The following is a 20,458-nucleotide window of genomic DNA, read 5'->3' as shown; positions in this document are numbered from 1 at the left end:
TTCATAGGATAATTTGAATGTGCACTGCTTTCAAAAATCTGAACAGACTATTGGAATTTATGATACAACTTTTTGTTTAGAGACAAAAAATTTTCTCCATTTCTGTCACATTTCGCATTGAAATTTATTTTCTCAGGTGGGTATGACATAAACAAAATGCAACACGGTGTATTCCGCATCACCCTCAGTCCCAGCCCTTTGGCCATCAGGCAATCCTTGGGAATACACCATGTTGTATTCTATATGTACAAAATTTAATGTGGTTTTACGTGTGTACTGTTTCAGTACCTTGTATATGTGCAGTATGACATGACTGTGCAGTGTGGCTTACCAGAGACCATGTTCTCGGAGAGAAGGGGGGCAACAGTTGAGCCATGGAAACAAAAGCAAAGACAGAGAGCTCGTATTTAGAACATGGGCTACACGTATTATCAGTAGAGCCGCACCGATAATAATATATAAATATGTTTAATGTATTACATGGACACACAATATAAGAAGCTTGGAAGAAAGAGTTGCAAAAGAGAGAGAGATTGTGGTCAATTTTGCATGATTGCTGGCATGTATGATTTGGGGCAAAACAACGTGCGCAGATTGCAAGCAGATTACAAGGATGCTACATTGTAACAGTTTGTTGATTGCAGTTCATCTACATGTACATTACCTGCAACTTCATGTATTACATAGTAACATACTACACATCTATATTACAAACACACAACAGGCAACATATAAAGTACTAGGGCTATATTATGTTTTAACCCTGGTAAATTAGCATATTGACTAGATATTCTGAACTAAACTACAAGAGAATTTGAAGGTGTGCACAAGTGTATGGAATGTTGTCATTGGTGGCATTGGGGGTAGATTTGCTGTATTTATTCATTTAGAATTGCAGGTGTTACTGTTGGATTTTTTCGCTGCATAATCATGTATTACCTACAATTCCATTCCTTTCTGAAAATTTACACATTGCAATTGAATTTGAGGCAATAGTTTGAATTTACTGTTGTCGTAGCCAGGAGAATTACATGATTGTGATCTTTCTAACATTGGGTTGTACATGTACCAAAAAGGAGTAGACAAAAGATTTTTTAGTACGAAATCACTGTTTTTCCAGTACAAAGGCAAAGAAATGCTCGTAATGATCTCAGAACTACATTTATTAGTACCATTATATATGGAAGGCATGGAATTGCGAATGTTGCACATGTTATACATGATTGTGGTTTATTTGTGATCACCTGTCAGTGGTGATTTGTTGATGAGAATTTTACCCACCTTGAAGCAATGTACTTCTTGCCGAGATACCGGAACTGGTGCAGACAAATCCTAAAAGCAAACATGTAAGGTAAAACTGGGAAGAAAGCTTGGCAAATACAACACTAACTACAGTCACTGCAAAATGAGCTTAAAACGCTATGCTTGGCCTTGACCTTAAGACAAGCTCACATGACCAATACACTGGTTAAAAATTCAGTTCTTGGATGTACTAGTACAACCTACATGTAGTATATACTTTTACCTTACAAAATTCCTTAATTGAACACATACAATACAACAATTTAGTTCTGTTTTTCCTAGGTACTTTTATGCTTGTGGTTTCTTGGTGTCACTTCTGTAAACTTATCATTACCATTAACAAATACAATGTAAATCACCAACTTTTCTTTTTTTTTCTGCACCTGCCGCCACTACAAACATAAACTACTGTGAACACCATTTTTCTCAGCCTGTGAACTTATTTGCTACCATGAGCATTAAGTGAATAACAGAAAAATAACTTACTCCAGGATGGTGAAGAACTCCATGTGGTCTGACTCGGAGGCCTGGTGCCACCAGGCATGCAGGATCTCTGGGGGAACATTAGAAAATGACTTCCCTGTGCCAGGGAATCATGGGGGGAACTGTTAAAAACACCGTCACCATGGCAACACAAAGATAAACATGCAGCAGTGAGTAAAAAAACAAGAGCAGGGAGATGTGGATGACTTGAGCACGTTGGCAGAACATACTACACCTGCGCATAACCCGTAATGTTCTATGCATAGCACTTCGGCAGAACGTCTCATATAAGGTCGTATTCGCGCACATAAGGTTAGCATTTTGTCTGTAGTTTCCAAATGTTGCGTTTGAAAAGATATCGTCTGCAACAGGCAAAATTCTGATGGAACATTGACCAAACATCCAACAAATACTGTGAAAAACCAGGGTTTAGCACAGGTGCAGTACATGTACATACTGCCGACGTGCTGGATGACTGGATATAATCTCCAAGCAGATGTTGGTAGGTAAACATCATAACGTTTTCTGGCTGTCCTTGTTTTCCTGGGGGCATGCATGTTATGAAAACATGGCGGCCAAAAATGTTATGATTTTTACCTAATATCTGCTGGCAGATTATACAGCATGAAATGCAGTCCAGTTGAACCCAACTCTAGGTAATCATCTACATTGTACCTTACAGCACCTGCATATAAGCAAGCACCTTCACCAAAACAACTTTATAATCCTCATGGCGTTTCCCAAGCAATAAGCCAAGCTCCTGGGTTTCCCAATTTTCTGCAAAAGATTCTTTTCAAGCTAGGAAGCTTTCAGTCACCAAAGAAAAATCACCATTGGGATAACTGCTTGTCTTAAAGTTTGAATAACTTAGTAATCAGCATTTGAAACTGTTAAATACCAGTACCAGTATATGTTCATCTTTAACAAATAAATCCACAGTGTAACTCCTATTAATAACAGTAACTAATATACCTATTACTAAGACCATAACTTATTCATTTGATACATGGAATGTGTTGCATGACAAATGACATTTAAAAAGCCAAACTATACTATGATAACTATGGACAACTCAATCAAAAGTGTGAAAGTGTATAGAATATTTCAATGATCGACTTTTCGGGTCATTTCAAGGGTAATACGTGTGAAATCTGATAATACTTTAGACCATAATCCACACAGTATGTGGAATCTAAGGCTGCAAACATAATTTACTTGTGTGCAGACTATAGAAATGTTCTTGCATTTTGTATCTTCAGAAATCCACTGCATTTTGTAGCTATCATAAGAAACATCATTATTAGTAAGGTTTCTTAAGACTTCTTACCCTCATTGAGGTTCTTGAGGATGAAGAGCAGACAGACTAGAAGGTCTTTGATCTCTCCCTCATCTAACTTGTCATGTCTGAGGAAGGTTCCTGCAGCCGAGGCACTCCTGGAAACAGAAGGTGGTGCAAAACTGTCTTAGAAATACATTTGTTCAATAGACTAGAATGTGTACTTTTTAGAATGTTTTTTCCTTCCTTAAATAGAAGCTTTCTTCAAAATTTGTTAGGAATGGAAGGATTTTCAGCACCAAGAAGAGAGACAATGTGAAAAAAGTTTTTTGGTTAGACAGTACAACGGATGGCTTTTCAGCACCATGAATATGCTTGTTGTGAAAAATGTCGTTGCAACCTAGAAAACAGTCACCCACACATTTTTGCACCCCCCCCCCACACACACACCTGAAGTGCCCTTGTAGTTTGATGCGTGAAAGACAGATTTCTCTAGTATGACAATACATTTTCTACCTTCATGCTTCCTCTAATGAAGAAAAAACACATGCACATACTTGCTATCAGCTACCCATGCAACCGCCCATCCATGCACACACTCACTCAACCACGCATGTTTGCTTCCCCCTACACACATACACACTCACCCATGCATATTTGCACACCCCACCCACCACACACACACGCACACTCACCTGAAGTGCCCAGGAGCAGTATTTCCTCCCTTCAGCCTCTCGCTGTCCTTCCTCTCTATCAGCCATCCACGGAACCACCCATCCATGCACCCAACCACGCATGTTTTCAACCCCCCACCCACCCACCACACACACACACGCACACACACACCTGAAGTGCCCAGGAGCAGTATTTCCTCCCTTCAGCCTCTCGCTGTCCCTCCTCTCCAGCATGTTGGGCAGGGACCCGTTACTGGCCTCGGTGCTGAGGGAAGAGTTGGAGTCTGCCCGTTGTTTCGTGTCCAACTTCAGCGGCATCGGGGACGAGATATTTCCACTGGGAGTCCCTGTGGTGTGGAAAACATAACAAAATTAAAACTAAATCATCTAAACTGGCAACATTTGCAAGCAAATGCAAATACATGTATTTTCCTGGTTACCAGATGGACCATTAGGAATCATTTTCATTGTGAATTGTCAATAATTCCCAGCGGCATTGGGGAGGAGATATTTCCACTGGGAGTCCCTGTGGTGTGGAACATAACAAAATTAAAGCTAAATCATCTAAAATGGCAACATTTGCAAGCAAATGCACACATTTTCCTTGTTATCAGGTTGATCATTCTCAATGATGAAAGCTAATCTGTGTTAGTAAATTCCATAGTGAATTTTCATACTTTAGATCAACACAGTAAAAACAGCTCACCTCAAATTTTCAATTGCTCTTCCTTCAACCTTCTTCAGGAAATTTGAGGTGAGCTATCTTTACTGTGTTGATGTAAAGTATCGATCCTCACTATCATTCTGAATCCTTTATGTTGGAAACTCTCTGTACCTCACACAATTGCATTAGTTTATAGCAAATTTATAGCGTAATTGCTGTCTTGCAATTCACACTAGAGCCAAAAAGCGACCTTACCTCCATTGTGTTTGCAAAATGTAAAATTATACCTGTCACAGTGTTACTTCTTTCTTTGTGTGTGTAGCATTCTGCCACTGCAACAAAATGGTCACAGAAAATTACTGTATTTTACATGCATCTACCGAGGAGTTTCTGTCTCTGATTTTAGGACATGATTTAAAGCCTTGGTCCTGTCAAAAACACAGGTCAGAATTCCAATAATTTAGCAGAACATCCCTACCACGTAGAACTAGTACATGCCTAGGTTTTCTAAGCTAAGACTTGGTTTTCTAAGCTGAATTTGATAAAGATTTCTTTTTCTGATTTTAATCAACTTTTCTTATTCTACTTTATCCTTCTGAGTAATACACATAAAATGGAGGTCCCGTGTTTGGGGAGAGCAACACCCCACGCATGTTAAAGAACCCACTCGAAAAGAGTAGGGGCATGCCCCAGTGTGAGTGGTTCAAACCTTACAGTCCTAAAGCCACACCTGGGGTCGTATTGAGGTCACCTGAGTTAGCGCCAAATGGCAGCTGCTCCAGACCCTTGCAATCAAGCCCCAATAATTGTAAGCTTCTCACAATTCAGCCCTTGGCTGCGAAGAGAGTGTAGCCAGCCCATCCAGTACAATACAATACAATACAGAAACATACCTGCTATTTGAGCCCAGACACTAGAACTAACAGTGTCTCGCGTCAGCGATCCCTTCATCCCGTTCATGTCCACGGATGTGGACCGCGTGGGCAGCGGCGTGTGGTGGCTCTCATTGGCCAGATTGTCGTTAGAGATGTGTGTGGAGCGCGTGAAGGTGGAAGATGCGGTGGAGGAGGGGGTGGGGGTGTGCGGGGAGGGGTCCAGCACGTTCAGGCGCTGCACGTTCTCCAGGATGATGCTCAGGAAGGGCAGGTACAGGCTGGCTATTCTGGCCTGGTGAGCCTGCAAGGCAAGGAGGTAAAATCATTAAATGAATTTTAAGTTACATTTTGTACATGTACAATAGCCAACTTTTCTCAAACTCTGGATGTTCTGAAACAACATTATCTACATTGTATTAGAACTAATAGAAGTTTCATTCATATCATGAACAAGATTAACAGTACCTTGAAGGTGGTACAAATTTGCAGGAAAGTCATGAATACAGTATTATTATAGCTGTTACAGTATGTCTTATCAATTTTGGTGTTACACTAAGTCTTATCCACTCAAAAGTAGACAGGTAATAATGTGGGCCATGTAGAATTGTGACCTATGTGTGTAATGTTTTATTCTCATCAGAATACTTCTACATGTATATACTGTAAAGCATGTAAATCTCAGATAGATTGAAAAATCTCTTCTGATCTACCATGCTGCATATCTATTTGCATTTGCAATCCTTTGTGGTTTGGCAACGGATTCATTTTGAGCCTGTCATCATGTACAAATCACAGCTAATCTAAAAAAGAAATGACTTTGCAAACAGAAGTTACATGCAATTTCCTTGTCACTTGAAAGTAATCAAACTTTGGCCTTGACTGTTTTTTTTTCTGGCAAACAGCAATCAGGAAATATTTCCTGTCCTTGGCGGGAATATCATCATCATTGTGGTAACTAAAACATAATTCTATTATTTTTCGAAGAGCTACGACTTTCATTCTGGTCAGTTCAAGATCATCAAAACATCTGGACTACCTGGTACTCCAATAAATACTATGTCGGGGTATAGGAATATTGAAGGCAGTTCTGATTAAAAGAATGTTTTCTCATTCAAAGTGCCAATGTAAATATTTTTTTATACTCAACCCATTTAATAAACTTATACAATTAATTTGTTCGTGATACAGCCCTAAGAGTATGCAAACACTCTTTGTACATATAAGTATGGACATACATGTATGCGTAAAACTCCATTCGCACATGCCACGCAGTTGCAAGGTGGTACAGTACATGTGAGACAGACACAGCAACAACTTGCTAACTCTGACTGGCCTCAAATCAAGCAAGTTTTGACGTTTGAAGATTCTACTCTCAGACCTACCATTGAGGAGACTATCTCAGTAAGTAGCTAGTTACTTCCTTCCATAATCCTTAGTATCGTAACGGTTAAGAAATTCGGATGGGACATTTCAAGAGGTGTAATGTAGCCAGAGTCGATCAGTGTAATGTAGCCAGCTGCCACCGTGCCGCGTGCCTGCGAAGCTTGTGTGTTATGCCAAAAGGCGGTTATACTGGCTATACAGATACAGATAGGTGCCTGCACCATATTATGCTGTTAAGTTGGATGCAACACCTCAGAACATTGTCTAATTTCATATTATGTAGTTGTTTCTTTGAAAATGGATTTGTGAACTGTCAATCCTCACACTAAAAATTGGATTTACTCATTGCCTATGTAGTCAGGAGTTATAGTTTCTATCAATAATACTTCGTGCATACAAACTACAATGTAAGAAAGGGTACCATGCTTTTTTCAACTTTACCCAGAAATCTACAAAGTCTGCCAGACACAAGACAAAGACAACAAGAAAGGTGTAAAAAAATACACCTAGGCGACGAATTGTATACTATGTAAATTAGGGTATTATCAATTTATTTTCATTATATGTACGAATTGCAATACTTCACTTCATAAGCTACATGTACATATATGTGGTTATCTACATGTCGGCAATCAACCAATATCGGGTCCCCATTCTTAGTTTGGTGTCTGTTGCTATTGTTTAAATCTAATTCCAATCTTTTATTAATACTTGTAATGGATATCTTATGTTTTAGGAATTTCCGTAAATTACAAAACATTCGAAATATTTTGAGTCCGCGTACGATATTTCCAATGATTTTCAAAGAAAGGCAACTCGGTTCTGCGATTTTTAAAATTTTTTGTAAATGACCCGTGACGAAGTAATTTGCACATCAACACGAAGTGTTCTGTGAGCCCCAAAATAGGAATCGTTGATGAACCCTGCGGCGATCCTGCCGTCGGCGAGCACTCGACACGATAGCGGCCAGCCATTGATACTGAAAAACAGTGCCAAACGCTGCTTTTAATAAATTTCAAACTCTAGTGAAACATAAAATCCTTTCTGTTGTACCCTGGTTGTACAGTCCATCCATATTTCTTGAGATAAAAAAAGAGGTACCCATTCACAAAAATGCCTGTAAATTCAAGGATCTTTCTCGCACAGTGCTAGATCTATTACACAGCGCCGAAACATGTCAAAATGTACTCCGCCTTCCCTCTCGTCAAAAACGCCGTCCGTGCAAGTCATGTGTGCTTTCAAATAAGGAAGTCCGCGGAAACCTCTGGCATATTGCCGGTAACTCGGGCGATCGCGATATTCGGCCTGTATCGGCGCGTGTGACGTCATGATCGGGCTCATTTGTATGCAGGCGTCTGGCTTTTTGACTACACGGACTACAAAGGACGCCGCCGGCGCGCCGGAGGGCGTAAACACAGATTCCGCGGGTGAAACTGCACATCAAGTAAATACGAAGTTTGGCTGGTAAAAAAAGAAATTAAGAAATTAAAATTAAGATCTCAGTTGATTGCCACTTTCGAAATTTTTGCTAATTATGACATTTTCGAAAACATGCTACTCAAGTACGTACATTTTTATATTTCAGAATATTTATGATACTTTCAAATATGAAAACATTGAGAAAATATTAGAAGTATAATTAAAAAAACACGCGTTGACTTGGAATGGACTCACGTACAGCAAATGAATCCAGGTAAAATCTATCAAAAGCTGTAAGACATAAAAGGGCATACTAGTTGTGCTAAAATCTCTTTGTATAAAGTCAGTAGGAACAAAGATAACTGGATACCGGTGTTCATTATCTAGTCTACCGAAGCGATTCCTTTTCTCCACCGCTGCAAATTTCACATGCCCGGTCAAGCGGTCGTTGACCTTATATAATAGAAAGTAGGACGATATTACGAACGCCATTTTGTAACAGAATGTGAACTGTATAGCAAAGAAAGAAATGAACTGTATACGTTTGTACAACACCTATTCCCCTATTTTCACGCACTTAAGTAGTGTAGAAAAATTCATATTCCTTATGCGACTAGACAAGCCACCCTATCGAAAAACAGATCTGTACGTTTATTGCTGCAATAAACAGCCAATAAAAGCGAGGAGAAGTTGAATTTATATAACGATAGTTAATTTTGTATCTGTTAACTGTGTTCATTCTTATTGTTTTGTTGTGACCTGTACTTAGCCAAGTGTGGCAGAAATGTGCAATAAAGGTCTTCATTCATTCATTCATTAAACCACATAAGTTTACGTGCGCTCTGGATCGATACGCAAAAGCCATATGTACATATTATCATTATGTATAAAACATAACATGGTCTGTCGCTGTGTGTATATTCTGTAAGGGTAGGAATAGTCTGTCGAACCCAAACCTTTTCGCAGGTACGGGATTGTCAGAAAATTGTTTATGAAAGCCGTTATGAACCCCCAATACGGCAGACATATCATACATGTAAGGCTGGCGTGCTTGTAGGGGGTATTGTGTCCTGCATACTGTCCGCGGGCTGGTTCACAAACAGCTCACGCACGTGCACCAATTCGTGGGAGGACCGGCCCGCGAGATCTGGTTTACAGATGTGTGTCCGCCACACACGTTATTTGCAGGGACACCAAAATGCATCCAAGGTTGATAAATAATAAATAGAGTGATCACACATACACTCGCCAGCTTATAGAGGTAAAGTCGAACCGCGTAGATCAGGCGGTTCCACAAGTGTTATCTGTTGTTGTTCTGTCGAATTGCACGTGTTGTGGTGCGTAGATAAGGACGCTCCTTGGTGACATTCGTTGTTTCCGATTCCGAATGCAGAAATGTATGTCCAGATACTAATATTTTCTATACACTTGATCTGGCCTGTCGTTCACAATTGACTTTTTCAGTGACTATGTCTTTACATAGCCTCTACCAGACTCACAACGCTGGCTATTTATAGTAGAATATTTGCCAGGGGAGTTTGACCGCCTTATAGGACCTTGTAGGCTTGACTGGCCTTCGGAGGGAAGATTAAGGGGGCCATATAACTAGCTACCTCCTCGCGGCCGGACCCCCTTGGCCAATTTTAATCTCGTCTCTTTTTTCCCGAATTCTACAATCTGCATTCCCGTAGAAAGTACGGTGGAGGCTAGTCTTTATATGCCTCAAATCGCCGCGTCACAATGTAACGTTGGATGCACTTTTGTCCGTTTTTGTGGGCACATATTTTTCTTTGTAGTGGTTTTAGGACAGAAAGTAAAAGGAAACACAATAAAAGAAGAATAAAGACACACATTATTTCCATGATCTTCCATGGGTATCATCGTTATACTAAATAAAAGGAACCCGTCATTTCTTTTCTGCAGCGTTTTGGAATTTGAACAGGCTTGCGCTGCGGACATGCGCTCATGTTGGTAATATAAGGGGTTTACGTTTTCAGGTTTCGGGGAAGGTTTCTGTTTGTTTACACCGCCGCTAGCGCACTACAACAACAAGCTTGACCCTTTTCGCTCCCATCCCATACAGTGACCCTGGCCAGATGGCCGGAGGTTGCCTCGCACAAGTTGTTGTGGTCAGCAGAAATGTAGTTAAATGATTATTAAGATCGTATTCATTGTCTTGGCCAATCAGGCGTAATTGTCTTACAATTAGCAATATTTAATCCCTCCCAGATATTCCATAAATGGACAGAGCTGGCAAAACATGTTAATAAGGATGTGTCCTCGTATAAATATCACCGCGACCTACTCGCAGACTCATTACGCACGGAAAGAAACCACACGTCCAACGGCGGCGTGACCTCACGACCAGGCCGCGGGGCAGTGGGACACCGCGGGACGTGGAGCGCGGGTAGCCCGGCCAATCTGGAGCAGCGCACGGGCGTGGAATGCGGCAGCCCGGCCAGCAGCGCGCGGACGTGGAAAGCGGGCGGCCCGCGGCCCGGCCAACCCGGAGCAGCGCGCACACGTGGAAAGCCCCCGGATTTACGTCGTTCAGGCACGGAGGTAAGCCCAAACTTGAGTAGGTTGAGACTGTTCTTTTAATATTGGAACCATATGTATAGTGTGTATTTGTGTCCACGGTCTTGGTTCATGTTGCCTTCTTACGTGTACCATCAAACGGTGTATTATTTTGGTTTATTATTTTTTTGTGTCATGTTATGATTTTTTTGTGCATGTAACATGTAAGCTGTTCCATTTCGATCAGTCCGTTTTTCTATGCAGTCGTTCAGGCTAGGTGACATTGTCTCTGAGCGGCCCCACGTTCTGCTTGGGTAGCGTCTCTTATTTCGAAATTTAAAGAATTGTTGTTCACACCGGCGTCCTGACGGTTCTGATACCGTTTCGTCCAAATGTTTTCCTTCGCTGTCAATCGTTGTTGTAAAGCTTGCGTAAATAACTCAATAATTTCGTTTCTACACTATGATACCCTATACCCTCCAAAATGACGTGCCCACTGAACTTAGCCTGTTGCGATTCTCTGGCTTAAAGTAAGTGTTGCCTCCAGCTTCTGACAAAATGTCAACGGTGATTTTCCCCACAGTTCCCGACAAGTCAACGTGAAAAGTTCTAGTGGTTTGGGGGAAATTGGGTCACAGAGTAAAGCTTTAAGATGAAAACATTCGCCTTTATATTTGTTGAGGATGTAGAACTGGTTTCTTAAAATCATACAAGAAGAAGCGCAGGCGGGCGTCCATGACCGTAGATATACCGGGGAGGCTCGGGCACTCCGGCAAATAATCGTTCTGTTGTATTTACAATCAGTTCCTTAACTCTGTCGTCAATTTCTGCTTCATACGTTTGCGTTCTGTATACTTGAGATAGAATTCTTTTCATACAGGCATTTCATACACGTATACCGTTGTAATATTTGAGTGTTCTTGATAGTTCCGTTGGTTGGTATTTTCAGTCTTGTCAACATCGACGTCTGTACTATCCACTATAATTCGGTCGCTTTCTGTCGTAAAGAAATAGTATGAATACAGAGCAGTTACCAAAACTTTTGAGTAGACTTAAAATTTTTCGACGGTTACAGTATACAGTCCTTATCGATTCACCTGGTGTGGATATATTTTTTCTTATTGACACACCCGGTGTGGATATAAAGAATATTTTCTTATTGACACACCCGACGTGGATGTATTTTTTGTTTATTGACAATCCGGTGTGGATATATCCCAACTCTAGCCTTTGATGATTGATGCACCTAAACTTTGCTGCTCTGTACGCATGTACGCATGTTCTCTTCCGCGGTCACGCTGAATGCTGTCGAACTATACAGAATAACGCAACCCTAGAATGCAACAAACCTCGCTAACCTGTTCTACACTGTTTCTTTCAGCTTTACATGACGACAAACACAACAGTTAATCAAGAATACAATCAAGAAGTGAAACAAAATACCAGGTGAGTGCCTAACCATCCTTATTATACGCAATATTGTACATAATCACGATAGTTAGGCAATGTTCGCATCTCTATAGTACTTCTTTCACGATAAGCTGTGTGAGTTTTGAAATACGGTACCATGCTTTCTATGATGTCATTGCTGGGAAAACAATGTAGCATGTATCAGTTACATTACATGACAGGACTATTAAAGCGTGTGGCATATGTAATTGCGAACGAGAGAAACGCAGGCAGATATTATGTAAATTAAGATTTAATTTGCATAATTAATGAGAACATGTTGTAATTCAGCAATGGTAACTGCCTGGAATTTCATGCCTAGGGCATTTGAAAGTTAGGTGAAGGTAAACATCATTGAATCACATAACTTATTGAAATAAGGACCTTATTTGTTTTTCTCTCTTTGTGTCCACAGGTAAATTTCGCCATGCCTCACCCTGAGATGCAGACTACAGCAGGGATTCACTGGCTAGCACGAAGCCCAGTCAAGGAAGGATTGGGGTGTGCATTCATGTTTTGCACGCAAGAAAATTGAAAAACAAGCATTGAATGCAGTAGCATCGTGAAAGCAAAGAAAAAAAATATGAATAAAAAAAGCAAGACTGACACAAACATACATGATAGAAAACACACAAGTGAATAAAATCCATTACACAAAACATCATAATTATCACACAGTTAAGTTATGAAAAAAACGACCAGCATCATATGGTTGAAACTAAAAACTTACTTGAAACATTATTCTTTTAAGCTTGAATATGCTGCTCCTTTTTCTTTCTTATGAGCAACAAAATTTTTCTGTTTTATTTTATTCTATTTTTCTCTCTTGATAGAAGAGAACATATTTGAAATATAAATAAAGACAATCATTAATATTCTGTGTGAAAAAAGCCACAGTTGGCCGGAAAAGGTGCCTTTTGCATGCATGGTAACATAGGCCTTTCCTACTAGGTCCAAAGTCCACATGGCCGGAGGTTACCTCAAAACCAATTCCCTAGGGACTGCATTCGTGCAATTTTTGAAATTCTTTCAAAGCGATCGTAGTACTGTAAAAAATGCCTCCGCCCCTGAGGCGTCGCCAAAAAAACTACCAGCAACAGGCTGTGGATTGACTCTGGAAAGTGCACAGTGATTCCAAGTAAGTCTGTTTGCTCTTTTGGGAAGTTGTAGCAACTCATTTTGTTTGCCCTGAATGATAACATCTACATGACATTGTACAAATTCTTTGTAAATTGTCTGGAACTTGCAATGAACAATAAGTATCTTTCTAGTTGTTTTAACTATCAACTTCATTCAGTTATGTATGAGTGATGGATTATAAGTGCATCACTGTGAATATTATACAAACCAACTCCATGTGTATAGATTTATCAGTACTTTTGGGCCTGACCCTTACCTCTTCCCTCATGACCTCAATAAAAAGCGGCCTGCAGTCTGATTTGAGCTTCTCATGAATAACAAATTGTTTAAACAAATAAACAAACAAACAAAAATGATGCCATGCTGCATAGATTCTACAGAGTTATCTATAGATTATTCATTTTCTTATTTCAATCTCAAATGCAAAGGCAACATGTTGAACAAGGTGATGGTTCTTCTGCTGATCATCCTGAAGACAACTGGACCAACTGCAGCCTGCAGCAGCAGCTGTTCATCAGTCTGTGACTGCAGCCACAGGAACCTCACCAGTGTTCCTCAGGACCTGCCTACAGACATTACTGAGCTTTGGTTGTTTGACAATGCACTTACAACGTTAAATCAGTCTGACTTCTCAAGGTATAGGAGTTTGATAAGGTTATATCTTGGTCGCAATCAGATCTCCATAATAGATAACACAACATTTCACAACTTAAGAAGCTTAGAAGCCCTGTACCTTTCTAATAACCAGTTGACCAGTCTCCTTAATGACATATTTGCAGGACTTCAAAACCTGGATTGGTTGCATCTTGATACCAACTATTTGACAACTCTCCCAAATAACATATTTTTGGGGCTTGATAACTTGAAGGGCTTGTATCTTGTTAACAACCAACTGACCACTCTCCCCTCTGGCATATTTAGGGGGTGCAGTAACCTTAAGTACCTCCGTATTGACAAGAACAACTTGACCAGTCTCCAAGCTGACATATTTTGGGGACTGCATAACCTAATGAAGTTGTATCTTGAGCATAACCAGTTGACTACTCTCCCAGATAACATATTTTCAGGACTTCATACCCTGGAATGGTTGCATCTTAGTAACAACCAACTGACCACTCTCCCGCCTGGCATATTTGCTGGACTCAGTAAACTAACGTATCTCTATATTGACCAGAACAACTTAACCAGTCTCCCAACTGACATATTTCGGGGACTTCATAACCTGGAGTGGTTGAATCTTGATGCGAACCATTTGACAACAGATAACATATTTCTGGGACTTGTTACCTTGGATCTTGGCAACAACCAACTGACCACTCTCCCTCCTGGCATATTTGCTGGACTCAGTAAACTAATGTATCTCTATATTGACCAGAACAACTTAACCAGTCTCCCAATTGACATATTTCGGGAACTTCATAACCTGAAGCGGTTGAATCTTGATGCGAACCATTTGACAACTCTCCCAGATAACATATTTCGGGGACTTGACAACTTGAAGTTTTTGTATCTTAGTAACAACCGACTGACCACTCTCCCATCTAGCATATTTGCTGGACTCAGTAACCTTAATTTTCTCTTTATTTACCAGAACAACTTGACCAGTCTCCCAACTGACATATTTTTGGGACTTCACATGCTGTCTTGCCTAGACTTGTCCTACAACCATATAAGCAATATAGAGGCTGGCCTCTTTAATGACAATCCAAGAATCGACAGCCTATCTCTTCAGAACAATAACATCAGCAATATTGCAGCAGGCACATTTGCAAATCTGTCCCAGCTTTTAATATCAAACATTTCCTTTAATCATATCGACACTTTTCCTGTGGAGCTCAATAGTTCAGAGCTGCATGCACTTTTTATTCAGAACAACAGAATGGAGACACTACCATCCTTGGCATATGACATATTGGTCTCCATTTATACTCAGTATATGTACCTGGGGATAAACAACATGTACCTGCCGGGGATAAACATTACCAACAACCCTTGGCAGTGTGACTGTAGGATGATTCCCTTTAGGTCAAAGATGACAAGTCGTTTCCCATTTGAAAATCAGATCAAATGTGCTGGGCCCAGCAACCTGCAAGGACAATACTTACAGGACCTAAATGATACAGATCTGATCTGTAAAGAAACACTGGTGACAGCTAACTCGGCTTTAGGTACCTCCACCATAATTGGCCAGCCAGGGTATTCCCAAATCCCAGACACAGCAAGTGATACTCTTACTACAGTCAGTCATACATCATCTTCTTCTGATCAATCAGAAACAGCAACTTTGACAATACCAACATCTTCCCCGACACCAGATGACACTGCATGTAATGTTGACTCTACACCAGGCAGTACTACCTCTTCTTTTGGTCAACCAGAAAAACCAACTTCTTCCTCAACAGCTATTGACTCTACGCATGGCTTGCCTGCAGATAGCAGCCTCTCTCCTTTCGCTCAACCAGGAAAGCCAACATTTCCAACAACACCAGCTTATTCTTCGGGAGTTGGTACTGGTGCATTCTCCCTCCCTACCTTCCTCACTGCTTTTCTGGGTGCATTAGGTGGTCTCTTCCTCATCTGTGCAGGTCTTTATACCATACGGTACATCAAAAGGATAAAAACAAACCCTTCACCCATGCAAGAGCCAGGCAATGTTGTCCGCAACACATAAGTTTGTACAAAAACCAAAGCTACCAGTCAAGTATGGTCGACTGGTCACAGCTGGCAGTCACAACTTATACATAATCATTATGACTTTCATCAGAAGACTATGATGTATATGTAGGTAACAGTGACCAGTTGCAAGCACAGGCTAAAGGTACAAATGTAGTATCTGCATGTACATGTACTGTCATACATGTTCATGTATATACAGTCACATACATTGTCTGTTTAGAAGAGTAACAATTGGTTAGAGCAACTTAGAGGTGCTTAAACTGTAAATGTTCTTTTCTCTTTACATACTTGGTGAATGTATCCTCTGGTCCTTGCTTCCATATTATAAGACAAAAAGGTTTACAATGATCATTGCAATCTAGTTTTTGCTGTACAATGTATAATGTATTTGTGCTGTCTACTGTATATCACATATGTTTACATTATAAGTTTGTTTTGATGATGTAAAACTCATATGTCTCAGTGTACCTAGTGTGATTGTATTGATAATGGTACAGTTGTATTAATGTCATGTACATGTACAAATTTATTGGTGCCAGTATGTCCTAAAAATGTATGTTGTTGTATGCATGTACAGATACAGGTATATCATGCTATTAAACACGTATTATTCATGGTACATGACATTACCTTTTTATCCGGGTGGCAACTTCCAAAGATTGTATCTAATTCATCTCTTCCACTTTAAGTCATGAATATCAATAAAAAAGATACCTTCGACTGATATCTGTCATCAAAAGAGTGTTTTGCGAGTAATTGTCACATAGAGCGGAGTTTAAGTCAATTAATAATCAATAAAAAAATACCTTGGACTGATATCTGTCGTCGAAAGAGTGTTTTGCGAGCAGGTCGCGTAGAGTTGAGACAGCAAACTGTCGTACATCCTTCGGCTGGTGCAGGGCGGCGCTGACCTCTCGCAGGAGTAAACCTACCAGGAAGTGGTGCTTACAGTAGTCATCTGTCAGCGAGAACTCCTGCTGCTGGTCTGGAGAGGGACATTGGGAGAGTTAGCCTCAGGTCAGTCTTAAGATGTGCTGTAGAAAAACTAGTCTGGGTGGCATCCTCCATAGTGACGATGAAAGCAAAAACTCTCTTAAGTAACAAGGAAGCAACCAATGTCCAATAAATGACATAAAAAGTCAGACATAAAGTAGACATTTCTTACTTCATACAACTTACATACAATAATGAAAAGGACTCAGTTACAAAAGGACTTTATCTTTTAATGTAATACTGTCACATTGTATAGGCTCTTTCTTCTTTTCAACCATTATATGGTAATTTTCCCAACAGCTTTACTATATAACCAAATAACAATACATAGAACATCAGATTCTGTAACAAATGTATAATTTAATACTTTTAATTTTTCCTACAAATCAAAATAATTTTTTGACTAGTTAAAACACTCGACAGTTCACATTGGAGTAAATGTAGAATACAGCAAAGGAACTAAAAACATGTATCAGAAAATCTCTTTCTTCAGGAAAGTTATTTCTTTAAGTTGTGCTATAACTACGTAGCACCCTACAAAACCCATGCACCAAAACTCCAATCATGCATACTCCACACCTTACCTATGAGATACACCCATAGCATAACTTACATGTAGCACAACACCTTACTCCCCAATTTCCTATGACTTGAAAGAACATGACATTATAACAAAGAAGGCTATCCAGAGGATAGTCAAATCCAGTGATTCAAGGAAGGTGAAGATTGAAGTATCTATTACATTACAATGGATACTTTGATACCTGGATTCAACGTGGCCATGACCCCTCCTTCAGCTATTGGATGGGGAAAATATGCAAAATCTGTTTTAAGTGTTGTCACAGAAATTTTAAAAAGTCTGAAGTTTGAAGAATTTTTATCATAAGGTCGAACAAATAACTAACTAAAAGGGAATGCTTGGGGGAGGTAAGGTATGGTGAGCCTTATTTCACAAGCACCATTTAAGGCGAGAGGGATTTGTTTAAGTGGGAAGATTATGAGAAATAATGCTAACACCCTGAGGAACTATGTATTAAGTCAAACAGTTCTACATCTACTGTAGGTCGTAACAGATGGTTTGACTCTTAACCTTATCCTTTTCATCTCTCTAACACCACAGCAGGACCGATCAATGTTGGCGCATCCTTTGCTCCAAGCAGAATATGAAATAGACAGGCAACAAAATCCAGTCTTTTGTCCTGGACACTGACCACCCAACCCCACGCAAATCTTTAATTGGGATCCTGTCAAGTGCGTCATACAATCTCTGTCATATGATCACAAACAGAGGTTATTGTTGGGACAGTTGTGCATAGATGTGTCCTGCACAGTAAGACTTCTACTGCACATACCAAAATGGGAAGTTTCAATATTCATGACCAAGACTTTTGTTGCCTGTACCCTTAAACCACAGCTCAGAAGCCCAGTCCCCTAGCCTTGGTGGTCTTACCATCCTCAATGTCAATCAGGCTGACACCTCCGCCCTCCACAAAGAAGCCGACCACAATGTGGGTGTGCCCTATGGCGTCTGGACAATGTCATGTAGTATCATCATGTTTCATTATTTTCTTTCACATTCATTTTCAATAATAAACGCAATCTACATTGTATGTCATGTTCTTTGTTTCTAAAATCTAGTATGGATCATTGTTATCACATGAAGCAAACCTCCCATTTCCCAGTGTACATGTGTACATACATGTACTAAACACATCAATGTACTGTGCCTGCGAGAAACCCTGAATTTTCACAGTTTCCGTTGGATCTTTGGTCAACGATGCATCAGAATTTTGCCAGTTGCCGAGGATATCTTATCCGACACAACATTTGGAAACTACGGACAGGATGTTGTCCTTATATGCGCGAATACGACCTTATAGGAGACATTCTGCTGAAGTGCTATGCATAATACATTACAGGTTTCACGCAGGTACAGCACGTTCTGCCAACGTGTTGCGTACATGTAGACCATATGAACATGTCCATGTGGAACCCACCTTGGAACCTGTGCATGTAGCCCTTCCTCTGTAGAGGCAGGTTAAGGGGAATGTAGTGTTCGTGACTGCACACGATCTTCAGAAACTCAAACTTCAGCTCAAAAAGCGCCTGAAACAAAGTCCAATCAACCTTTAATATCATCTTATAATCAATCCATTTAGCTATTCAGACGATAACTGAGAAATTAGGTATAATAAAGCACCTCCTTAAGTCCAGCTTAGAGTTGTCAAGTGATGTACGACATGTGCTTGGCATCAAAATATTAAGTCACCTAAAGTAAAGCAAAGCAATTAAGATTATTATATAAATCAAATTGTTTATGTTCAGAAACTAAACATGTAATTTTCACCTTATATCCCATGTAAAGTGTTGCAGAATTACATGTAGAACATTCTTTTTTATATATTTTCAAGCCAATATGCTTTAAAAACAAGCACTGCGAAATATGGTTTGAATGACTACTAGGCAAAGTGTTCTAAATTTAGATCCCTATTTCTGCATGTGACCATGCATTCAGTTATCTGTGATGGGTGCAGGAAACCATGCAAACTCTATATGGGTTAGACAAGCCTATGGTCAGAACATGGTGCTTTGAAATGATTGGCAGGCCACTAGTACTGGTGATCACGTGATGAAGCTAAGCCAATCACAGTGCAGCGTTGTTTTTTGGTTGACATCACTTACCACAGGTGCTAACTGCCACTTCTGATCGAACAGTCATGAAACATAGAACAGCAGAGTACATTCATTTTACTACTTGACTTGGACTATTCTTTAGGATTTAATTGTAAGTTCTAACAATAATATTGTAAAATCACACTGCATTCACGATGCACCAGGTCCTATTAGAAATACGTTTGCATGTAAGAAGACAACTTGAAGTTATTAGTAACGATTTATGGTAACATTCTTTCCGACTTTTCCAAAAGTCTTACTCAAGTTACTGTACATGTAGTACAAGCAGTAAGAGCAACACACTGCAGGAACAAGTAGATTATTTCAAACAAACCAAAACAAACAAAAGGGCAAAAAAAAATTAAGAGTCAACTGATAGAAGATGCCTACCTTTGGGTCTGAGGGATTGAAGTGGTCCAGATATGAGTTGATGAGTTTAAAGACAAAGCCTCGGTCCATGTAGGTGAAGCACCTCTGTAAAGGTAAAATATCATATTGTCATAGAATCTAGAAAATTCTACATGCTTTTGTATGGATATTGGCCATCGGTCTGAGGTAACAAAACAAAACAACTTCAATATATGTAATGGTGCCAGCTGTGATCCAATTATCTCAACAACCAATCAGCAAGGTTTGCCAATCACCACTTGCATATTGGCCAATCAGCTCAACATGCATAGAAAAGCTGCTTGCCTATTGGCTGTTGCTGTTTCATACCAAATATGGTCCCACAAAATATCTGTATAATCGCCCTTCGACGTAAGGCACGCGGCCTGGGGGCAGCTGGCTACATTACACTGAACGACTTGTTACAAGTAACCTTATACAACGTACTCAAACATTGTTTAAAGCTATCTAATGATACTGCCCCTACTGTACTTAGTGACAGTGAGTTCCACTCTGCAATAGTGATGAAATAAAAAAATTGTACAAA

The 20,458-nt window shown here is 40.0% G+C and overlaps 1 protein-coding gene across 8 annotated transcripts in view; it reads right to left on the bottom strand.

Annotated features, from left to right (window-relative positions):
- Nucleotides 1-20,458, bottom strand: part of LOC109463906 (dedicator of cytokinesis protein 9-like) — a 68,524-nt gene that overhangs the window by 20,549 nt on the left and 27,517 nt on the right. For 5 of the 8 annotated variants that reach the window (XM_019760790.1, XM_019760794.1, XM_019760793.1 and 2 more), the window contains exons 30-38: nucleotides 19,915-19,998; nucleotides 19,534-19,554; nucleotides 18,849-18,957; nucleotides 16,665-16,843; nucleotides 5,293-5,575; nucleotides 3,908-4,082; nucleotides 3,113-3,219; nucleotides 1,789-1,882; nucleotides 1,282-1,332 (exon numbers count right to left, since the gene is read on the bottom strand). In XM_019760790.1, the coding sequence (XP_019616349.1) occupies nucleotides 1,282-1,332; nucleotides 1,789-1,882; nucleotides 3,113-3,219; nucleotides 3,908-4,082; nucleotides 5,293-5,575; nucleotides 16,665-16,843; nucleotides 18,849-18,957; nucleotides 19,534-19,554; nucleotides 19,915-19,998 (1,103 nt within the window). The remainder of the gene's footprint in view (nucleotides 1-1,281; nucleotides 1,333-1,788; nucleotides 1,883-3,112; nucleotides 3,220-3,907; nucleotides 4,083-5,292; nucleotides 5,576-16,664; nucleotides 16,844-18,848; nucleotides 18,958-19,533; nucleotides 19,555-19,914; nucleotides 19,999-20,458) is intronic. The other 3 variants (XM_019760792.1, XM_019760797.1, XM_019760798.1) reach the window with 1 other exon arrangement.

The sequence above is a fragment of the Branchiostoma belcheri genome, unplaced genomic scaffold (assembly GCF_001625305.1).
Source record: "Branchiostoma belcheri isolate BF01 breed outbred unplaced genomic scaffold, Haploidv18h27 scaffold13, whole genome shotgun sequence".
Classification (NCBI taxonomy): Eukaryota; Metazoa; Chordata; class Leptocardii; order Amphioxiformes; family Branchiostomatidae; genus Branchiostoma; species Branchiostoma belcheri.
The sequence above is the reverse complement of the archived record's forward strand: the minus strand, read 5'-3'. Positions and strand labels throughout refer to the sequence as shown.